The following is a 10,165-nucleotide window of genomic DNA, read 5'->3' as shown; positions in this document are numbered from 1 at the left end:
TCTCCTCCCTCCCCTTCCCAAACTCCTCTCTCCCTCCTTTCCTCTCTCCCCCTTCTTTATCTCCTTCCGCCTCCTCTCCTCTCCCCCCCTTTCTCCTCTCTCCCTTCTTCCTCATCTCTCCCTCATCCTCCTCATCACCTCCTTCATCTCCTTCCATCTCCTCTCCCCATTTCTCCTCCTCTTCCTCCACTAACCCCCTAGGGATCTACGCCAAGACGTGAGATTCCTCCAGGATTAAAAAACCTGGAGCAGTGGAGAATGAAAACCGAGATCAGCTGGAGGCCGTTGATCTGAACCCTATCCCCCCTGGCCTCTGCTCAGGCTGCTTTGCGTGCCCCCTTTCATGTTTCCCTAAATGTACTAAGAATAAAACCTGTCCTACAAAAAAATGTTGGACTATAAATAACCAATGTACAATGAATAAATGATGTACGATGAATAAAAGCTTTGTCAAGAATAAAATATGTACTGTGAATACATAAGCTTTATGATGAATAAAAGATGACCTCTGAATAAAAGATGTCCCCTTAATAAAAGCTGAACTATGAATAAAAGTAGTATGTATGATTAATAAAAAATGTACAATCAATAAAAGCTGAGCTACGAATAAAAGATTTATAATGAATGGACATTCACACTACATAAGCAAGAAGTATTGTTTTTTAATTCCCAGTTTAGTTTATTTAAAGGTGGAGTTGTAAACCGTCTGACTTGGAAACGTTAAATACAAGAAGTGTCATTACAACCCAAACATATTTTAACATGTTATAAAACATCCTAATGCACAAATGAAACAAAAGTCATATTTTCTACCCAAATACTGGTTTACACTTTGGGAAATTAATTTTTTAAAAAACCAAAAATTACATTTTCTGTTTTTCTGCTCTTTAGACATCATGATAACCGGTATCCAAAACTTTGGCTACTTTTTAAGGTTATTTCCCTACACAAAAATTGTCCCCTTAGATTCCTTTCAACCAGAGCTTCATCTCTGCTTCAGCTGCAGCTGTATGGCGGGAAAACTCTGGATCTACTCCACAGTATCAAGTAGCTTTGTTCAACAAGATTCTCCCTGGGCTGGCATTTAGTTCCCGGATCGACCACAAGAGGGCGCTGCTGTTTCTACTTGCGGAAGCGCTTGAAGAGCGGGTGGCATCCCTTGGCCGCGGCAGCGGCCGAGCGGCCCCGGCTGTGGTACTCCATGTAGACGGCGTCATCCGCCCCGGACATGGAGCTCATGGTGCCCGGTCGCCGCGAGAACTGAGAGAAGAAAAACAATCACCAAAAATGTCTGAAAACAAAGGCTGGAAATACCTGTAAGCATGCACTCCTTCCTGTGTTCAACTAAAAGTAAATGAAGTTATTCATTTAGACTTAATTATGATAACATTATAAAATAGTCACTGAAACTCATTACATTACATTGAAATGTTAATGTTGATAAAATAATCAAATGTTATGTAATGTAAACTTATACAGCCTAATGTTATATTCTATATTTTTAGTTGCATGCTATTTATGTTATACTTTGTCATATTATGGTTTTTAATATAATGTTAGATATATTTATGTGATATTGTAATGTATTTATTTCATATCTTCTATTTTAATTTGATGTTTACGGAACCCGTAAAAGGGACCTGGGGTAAAAAAAAAGAATGAAACGTTTCTCGTGCGCACAAGAAAGTATCTCATGAGCACGAGAAAGTATCGTACGCATATCACTGTCAGTGTGTGTGTGTGTGTGTGTGTGACGTCAGCGAGTGAGTGGACGAGCGAGGAGAGCGAGCGGTAGCGTGCGTGTCAGTTTAGTGAAGTAATAAACAAGTCCGGTTGTGTGTAAGAATAAAGCAAGGGCGCTATTTTGCATAGGGACGGAGGTAGCCTACATGTCCTGAACAACTTTGGGAAAGAAAGGATTGTCCCTACCAAGGTAGCCTACATGTCCCGAACAACTTTAGGAAAGAAAGGATTGTCCCTACCAATATTTAGATGCATTATTTAATATAACGGAAACATATTTTACATAATGCATTTAACGTAATATTTTTTGGCAAACTCTTGCCAAACTCGGCGACCACCGCCATGAAGACACGCCTCGTTCGGCTAGAAGCCCCTCGGTTCATATACCTCCCGCTATGGGCACGAGCACCGATTATTATTGTATCTTATTGTATCTGTATTTTGCACTACTCTGTCATCTGTTATTTGCACTATCCTCTTTGCTGCTGTAAGCCTGCAAAGGTCCCCGCTGTTGGACTGATTATTTTATAACCTCACCGTGGGCCGGCCGCCCATCTCCCCCAGCACCACCTCCTCCTCGGCGTCCAGGTCCGAGGCAGCGATGACCTTCTGCAGGAGCAGCTGCTGCTCCTCCCGCGTGGAGAACATCAGGTCGTCCTCCTCCATGCCCGCCATCTTAGTGATCACCTGCACACGCACACACACACACACACACACACACAGACAGACACACACACGGTTAAGGTTAGGGGTGATGGTTTAGGGGTTAATGGCTGGGGGTTAAGGGTTAGGGGTTAATGGCTGGGGGTTAAGGGTTGGGGATTAAAGGTTAGGGGTTAAGGGCTGGGGGTAAACAGTTTGGGGTTAGCCGTTAATGGCTAGAGGTTAAAAGGTTAGGGGTTAAGTGCTTGGGGTTAAGGGCTAGGGATTAACGGTTAGGGATTAAGGGCTAGGGGTTAAAGGTCAGGGGTTAAGGGCCAGGGGGCAGTGTCTGACCTTAAAGCTGTACCCCTGGTCTACCAGGAACCTCTGTCTCTTGGTGGAGTAGGCCATCTCCTGGGTGTCCTGAGACACCAGAGAGTAGAAGTAGGCGTTGTACTCCTCCGCCACCATGCCTACACGAGCAGGAGAACACCACACGAGGTCAGGTAAAGCAACTAGAGACCCACTAGACTAGGGTTGAGCGATATCGCTTCTTTTAAAAGTGTCTCACCCCAAAGCATGGTGGTCTATCGTTCAACCGTCAAAAAAGCGACTTGTATAAACCGAGCCAGAGCACAACTTGCATCTGTTTCCAATGTGCCATGAGCTTCTACCCTATTTTTCTGATACATCTTGGACGCAATTGAAAGCAAATCACTTTTTCCCCCCATTCTTGTTTCATACACAATAAATCCATTATAAAATCCAGTATAAGGCTACTAGCCTGGCTAGAGTAACAGAATAGCGATTAACTATAACCTCCATAAGCTTACAATTCGTATCTGTGTGAGTGGGCTAGGCTAGCATTAAAGCCAAAAGGAATTATTAAAATCAGAATGATATCTATCCAAGTACATACACACACATACATGCAAAGACACATATATCTGTTAAGTACATAAACACACACACACACAAACAGTACATGGACACATATGAAGTCAGACGCACCTTTCTTGGCTCTCAGCACGCGGCCCAGCCTCTGGGCCTCCTGCCGCCGGGACCCGCCGTGGGAGGAGATCTGGATCAGCACGTTGGCCTCCGGGAGGTCGAAGGACGTGTCTCCTACCTGCGGGCGGAGGTACAGGGCTGTATACACAGCATACACAAGAGAGGGCAGTTCTGTGGACGTCGCTAGGGACGGAGGGCCTCACCTTGGAGATGAAGATGGTGTTGATCTTGGGGTTGTGTTTGAAGTTCTGGAGGATCTGCATGCGCTCCCCCTGAGAGGTGGGGCCGTAGATGTAAGGTCTAGAGGTGGGGGGGGGGGGGGGGGAGAGAGAGAAAGAGCTCAACACACTGGTCCTAGTGGCCTACAGGACCCGATATTGAAATCTCGATAATTCAAACGATTATTTTTGAGTTGAAAACATAATGCATCTATTGAGCATTTCCCTCCAAAAAAACACTTTGAAACTGAGAACCTTGAAATTTCCACTAAATGTTCAAGTAGAAAACGTTTCAATCGAAAATAATGCACAAAAATGTATCCAGATGTTCCATTTCTATAAAACAATTAATGAATAAAAATAAATAAAAATAATAGTAATAATAAACATATATATATATTGTTTCAACACGATTATATTAGTTTGCAGATCGTTTGACCCAAAAATCGAAATCGCGATCAATGTTCGATTAATTTAGCCTTACATGAACCTCTCCGCGGCCGCCATGGCTTCGGACCTTACTTGTTTAGGCGGATGGCGTACTCCTTGAGGGCGAACACGTTGTCGGCAAACACGATGATCTTGTCGTTGCGGCGCTCGTGGAAGCGGATGAGGAACTGGCAGGCGCGGAACTTGTTGGGGTTCATGGTGTAGAGGAGGATCCTCTTCTTGGTCTTGATGGCGACGTACTCCCGGTAGAACTCTGGAGACATGGGACACCACACCTGGGGGGGGACGGGCCCACCATTAGAGACCTAGACCCTCCATCCTCCCCCTAGACCCTAGCCCCTAGTATACTCTAGCCCCCCTAGCCCCTAGTATACTCTAGCCCCCCCTAGCCCCTAGTATACTCTAGCCCCCCTAGCCCCTAGTATACTCTAGCCCCCCCAGCCCCTAGTATACTCTAGCCCCCCTAGCCCCTAGTATACTCTAGCCCCCCCTAGCCCCTAGTATACTCTAGCCCCCCTAGCCCCTAGTATACTCTAGCCCCCCTAGCCCCTAGTATACTCTAGCCCCCCTAGCCCCTAGTATACTCTAGCCCCCCTAGCCCCTAGTATACTCTAGCCCCTAGTATACTCTAGCCCCCCCTAGCCCCTAGTATACTCTAGCCCCCCTAGCCCCTAGTATACTCTAGCCCCCCTAGCCCCTAGTGGACATGGTTGGCCTCTAGTAGACCCTGATGGCTCCTAGTTTCCTTAGTGGACACTGGTGGTCTCTGGGGGCCCGTAGTGGATCCCAGTCGACCCAAGTGGACCATGGCGGCCCCTAGTGGACCCTGGTGTAACCTGGTGACCCATAAGTGACCCTGGTGGCCCCTAGTGGATCCTGGTGTATCCTGGTGGATCCTAGTGCCCCCTAGTGGAACCTGGTGGACCATGGTGGACCTACTGGCCCCTAGTGGAACCTGTAGCCATAGTTGACCCTGGTGAACCCTAGTGGATCCCGGTAGCCCCTAGTGGCCCCTATTGGCTCCTGGTGGAACATGATGGCCCTACTGGCCCCTGGTGGACCAGGGCGGCCCTAGTGGCCCCGAGCCCCACCTCGGCACACTGGACCTTGGCGATGTATCCGTTGTTCTGCAGCTCCATCCAGTTGGCCTCGAACAGCTTGGGTCCGATCAGGAAGTTCAGGTCCACGATCTTGTCGTCCTCTCGGACCAGCGTGGCCGTCAGACCCAGCTTACAGTGGGCCTGGACGATGGTCAGAACCCGCCGGAACATCTTAGCTGTGGGGAGGCCACGTGTATAGTGAATGTTAGTGCAAATATATTCATAATGTTAACATCACAATATTAGTATTACACCTATTTATTGAGCAGTTATCGTATCATTTTTAAAAGTCGACAAATGTATATCTCCTTTTGTGAATAAATAAAAAATAGAATTTTAGTTAAGATTTTGGAGGATAAACTACAATTCACAGTGTTTGAATAAAGGGGAACGGCGGTCTCACAAAGCAGACTTTCGATCAATATAGGAGCGCTTCACTTTCGTTTGCCTTAAATGTATTTAGTCCGAACATGCTGCTGGGGTCGGGGATCAGTAGAGGCGTGTTAAGTGGAATGGGTCTCTACTGTGAAACTCTACAGGCCAAAACTCGAAAAACTTGATATGGCTGAACATTCATCTCGCATCCAAAAGAGGTCTGATAACTTGCCAATGTATAAATAAATTCTGTTAAATCTACTTCTTAAACCTCCGTCTTGCCCTCATGAATGAGCTTATCTTTAGAGATACAGCCTATGTAACTCTGGCCCTCAGACTCTGGTTTCAGGGCCAGGCTCTCTACCTAGCCTAGGCCTGCAGGGCTTTCAGCTTTGCAGCAACGAAATGTATGCATAAAGTGGAACCGACAGAAGCAAAGTATAAGTAAAACCAACAGTATCAGAGTGTGTAAATAAAGTTGGGGTGACAGTACAAAAGTGTGCAAATAAAGTTGGGCCGACTGCAAAAGTGTGTAAATAAAGTTGGGCCGACAGTATCAGAGACTGTAAATAAAGTTGGGCAGACAGTCGGGGTGTGTAAATAAAGTTTGGCCGACAGCAACAGAGTGTGTAAATAAAGTTGGGCCGACAAAATCAGCGTGTAGAAAGAAAGTTGTCCTCTCACCAGGTATGGTGTGCACCTCATCCAGTATAATCAGGCCCCACTCCTGGCTCCTCATCCACTCCATGACGCGCTCGGCCTCCCAGGACCTCTTGGTGGTGTGGCCCAGCATGGAGTAGGTGCTGATGGCCACCGAGCAGCCGATGGGCTTGTCCTTGGCGTCCGACGTGAAGCGGCAGATCTGGGAGTCGTCGATGGTGGACCACATCTTGAACTGGGCCTTCCACTGCTCCACCGACACCGACGAGTTCCCCAGCACCAGGCAGCGCTTCCTCACCGTGCAGGCTGCCGTCACGCCCACCAGAGACTTTCCCGCACCTGCACCCACATACACACAAACAGACACGCAACACATGCACACAAATCCACAGTACAACACACAGACACACAAATACAAAAGGAGAGAATGCCCGCTTTACCAACAATTATATCAGGAGAAAGTTCTACCAAAGAACTTTATCGTTTTTGAACATGGAACATTTAACTCCAAGATAATATAATATCTTATTTATACGTACACATTAATACTTCTATATTTAAAAAGGCTGATGAAGCGTAATCCGTACCACAGGGCAGTACGATGACGCCGGAGCGAGCGCGTCCGTTCCCGAACATCTTCCGGAGGCTCTTCTCCTGGTAGGGCCGGAGCACGGCCGTCGGCTTGAGGTCCATGTTGATGTCGGGGTTCACCGTGTCGTTGCGGAAGTCGTACTCCGCCAGCAGGGGGTACTCCAGCTGGATGCAGCGTTTTTGAACCTCCTCGATCATCTCCTGGAGTAGGACCGATGGATGGGCCGGACGAACACACACACACACACAGTTAAAACTCATATTAAATGTTTTGTAATAGTTCAAAGTATTTTCAAGAACATTAATGCTGAAATATTGACCTGGCGTATCTCAAAGGACACGGTCTGTGTCTCTTCCTCCTCCTCTTCCTCCTTGTCCATCTGCTCATAGTAGCTGAAGATGTCCTCAGGGACCAGCGCGGTGGAAGAGGTTCCTTCTCCTGCGGCGGTGGTTGAGGTTGCCGCTGCTCCTGCCTTCTCCTGCACAGATCTGGCAATCTAGAGAGGAGAGACAGTCAGAGATGTACTGAGGCATGATGTTAGACATCTACTGAGATCTACAAAGAGGATAGATAGTTAGAGGTATACTGAGAGAAGAGATGGCTAGAGATCTAATGAGACAAGATATTGGCAGATAGAAAGATATCTACTGAGAGACAAGATAGTTATAGATCTACTAAGAGAAGATAGCAAGAGATCTACAGAGACAAGATACTTAGAGAGCTACCTAGGGGAGAAATAGTTATAGATCTGCTGTGAGGAGAGATCTACTGATAAAAAGAGAGTAGGTGATCTACAGAGAGGAGTGACAGCAAGAGATGGTAGGGGCTAGGAGACCGGGTAGGAGCTTGGGGACAAGGAGACAGGGTTTAGGAGGTAGGGGCTAGGAGCTAGAGGCTAGGAGGTTGGTTGTAGGTAGGGTCGGTAGGAGGAAGGGTTGACCTACCGCTGACTTGCTGCTGATGACCTCTGTGATGAGCTCCGTGTCCGCTCCGTCTGCGGTGCGCAGGCGACAGTCTCTGATGACCGAGTCCTGGAGGAGGTTCTGGATCACCTCGGGAAACGCACTCTCCACAAAGTACCTGAGCAGCCACACAAGGAGGGAGCAGGTGGGAGAGGCGGAGGCAGAGCCAGGCCAGTTAGGTGGTACAGAGGAGAGGAATTAGTTAATAAGATAGAGCATTGGTCGGTTGGTTAGTTAGATAGAGAAGTGGGTAGTCATTTAGTTTAAGATATAATAAATTGGTTAGTTGGTTAGAGAGGTGGGTATAGTTAGTCAGTTAGGTAGAAAGGTGGGTAGTTATTTAGTAGTAGTTAGTTAGTATATTAGTGATAATATTATGCCTGTAGTAGTACAGGTCAGCAGTACTATAATATTATACCTGTTGTGTTTGAGAACCATCTTGACTTTTCCGTAGCTCACAGTGCAGAGCTGAGGAATAGAAGGAAGGTGATGACATCATTATATCTGTACATAATATATACAGTAAATATGTTCGTACGAATATACATAGATACAAACATTATATATAAAATAATAATTCATAGTATTCATTTACACACACACACACACACACACACACACACACACACACACACACACACACACACACACACACACACACACACACACACACACACACACACACACACACCACTCCACTCCACTCCACTCCACTCCACTCCACTCCGTTAGTTGACTAAATTTGTGGTAACTATTTTAGCTAAAGCTAGTTCACTCTACTATTGGTTACATGTTGATTCTAGTTGCTTCAAATTACCTTGATGAACTGAATGATACCGTCGGGTACGGAGGTCTTGCTGAGTTTCTGCAGGTACTCCACGATGTCGGAGGTCTGCAGGCCGACACTGACGGCGGCGTACAACGAGTAGGCCGTCAGCTTATACTCGTGTTCGTGGACGGGCCGGCACACCGGCTCAGCGATGGCCACCAGGAAGTCCTGGGCGTATTTATAGACGGGAGAGAAGGCCTCCAGGAAGATGTGACCATCTGGGGCCTGGGATGGGAGGGGGAGGTCAGGAGGGCAGGTTTTACACAACCCCTGGGCTTTCTGGATGGATCTCCCTACAAACAATTGCAGCTCTAGCTATAGTCATCTGAAACGCACTTTGTTGATCGGTTGTGTCGGAGGACTTAGAAGGCACTTTGAAATTTGATACACCTGCTGTTGCATTACTTATAAAACAGGGTGGCTACACCACTTTATAGGCCGATATGGAAAGAGTATCTTAAAGAGATTTGTCAGCAGCAGTATGTTGGCAGAGGGGGGGATCTGGCGAGGTGATGAAAGAATTTGGGGGTCACTTGAAGTGTTGGTTTACATTAGTATTGTAAAAGTATTTTCAGAGATTCTCTGTGTGTGTTCAACTATTTGTCACATCAAAAGTCATACATGCACAACTAGCTCTGAAACACTTTACCTACTCCATCCATCAATTGTGCATGAACCAACTAAAGAAACACTATAATAACCATAAGGACGTAGGCTGCAGGTCCTTACCACCCATAGCGGTCGTGAGGAGTGGTCGTTCTTCAGTAGCATCTGGGAGCGGTAGTCCTTAGCTCCGTACTCATCCAGTTTAGTGGTGGACTCCTCCACCTGCTTCCCCGCAGCTGCAGGGATCTCCTGGGAATCCGCTCCCCCCACCTCTTCATCATCATCCTCTTCCTCGTAGGAACGTTTCTTGGACCGCTTCTCTGGGGACGGAGAGGAAGAGATAAGTCAGACCTTAGTGAGATTTAAGACAAATCAAATAACATTCTGACGAACGAGGCTTTATTCTTAGTGACTTACAGGTGGGGCTGGGAATAACTGAAACATACGAAAGAGTAGTGACGACTTACACTGAGAGAAAAGTGCTGCGTAGATGGCGTGACAGCAGTTTTAACTTATATTATGTTAAGTCCAGAACAGTTAGTTCGTTTAACATAAATCTGGATAACTGGTGAAACGCTTGAATCTGATAAGCACTATATTAAGTGATGATTCATGTTCTATGACATTTGTATTTTATATAACGTTACATATTGCCACTTAAAGCTTATCTGCGCCGTGAGTTACTCACCACCCCGGTCTGCTTTGTCCTTCTTCCCCATCTCAAAGATCACACTTTAATAACCACAGGACTCATGTGTTTAGATCAACTTATAGGTCTTCATCTACCAATAAGTTCTAAAGGTATCAAATCAAACTGTGTCTGTAGCTGCTGCTAGGGATGATGATGATGATGATGATGATGATGATGGCATGGTGGTGGTGGCAGATAGGAAAACAACACACACAACACTTCCGCAGCGATGACCACGTGGTCCATATCTGGGCGCTGATTGGATGTATGGTTTTATGTTTACTTC

At 46.5% G+C, this 10,165-nt stretch overlaps 1 protein-coding gene across 1 annotated transcript; it reads right to left on the bottom strand.

Annotated features, from left to right (window-relative positions):
• Window positions 1-655: 655 nt before the first annotated feature.
• On the bottom strand, window positions 656-10,066 carry ercc3 (excision repair cross-complementation group 3). The gene is made up of 15 exons (XM_079736347.1): window positions 9,877-10,066; window positions 9,312-9,508; window positions 8,571-8,807; window positions 8,172-8,221; window positions 7,736-7,871; window positions 7,111-7,287; window positions 6,787-6,991; window positions 6,224-6,538; window positions 5,156-5,340; window positions 4,137-4,339; window positions 3,600-3,696; window positions 3,397-3,514; window positions 2,740-2,858; window positions 2,281-2,430; window positions 656-1,260 (listed from the first exon to the last, which is right to left on the bottom strand). Exons 1-15 carry the CDS (start codon window positions 9,905-9,907, stop codon window positions 1,123-1,125), a joined length of 2,358 nt encoding a protein of 785 aa, XP_079592473.1. The 5' UTR covers window positions 9,908-10,066; the 3' UTR covers window positions 656-1,122.
• Window positions 10,067-10,165: the final 99 nt, after the last annotated feature.

Source organism: Pollachius pollachius (genome assembly GCF_949987615.1).
Source record: "Pollachius pollachius genome assembly, chromosome: 5".
Taxonomy (NCBI): Eukaryota; Metazoa; Chordata; class Actinopteri; order Gadiformes; family Gadidae; genus Pollachius; species Pollachius pollachius.
This window is presented reverse-complemented; position numbering and strand designations above follow the sequence as displayed.

Excerpts from the sequence above, each read along its gene's own strand:
- ercc3 (XM_079736347.1), bottom strand. The coding sequence starts at position 9,907 with ATGGGGAAGAAGGACAAAGCAGACCGGGGTG. Across the intron at positions 8,808-9,311 it reads CCTCACGACCGCTATGGGTG|GCCCCAGATGGTCACATCTT; the intron begins GTAAGGACCTGC and ends CTCCCATCCCAG. Across the intron at positions 6,539-6,786 it reads CGTCATCGTACTGCCCTGTG|GTGCGGGAAAGTCTCTGGTG; the intron begins GTACGGATTACG and ends ATGTGGGTGCAG.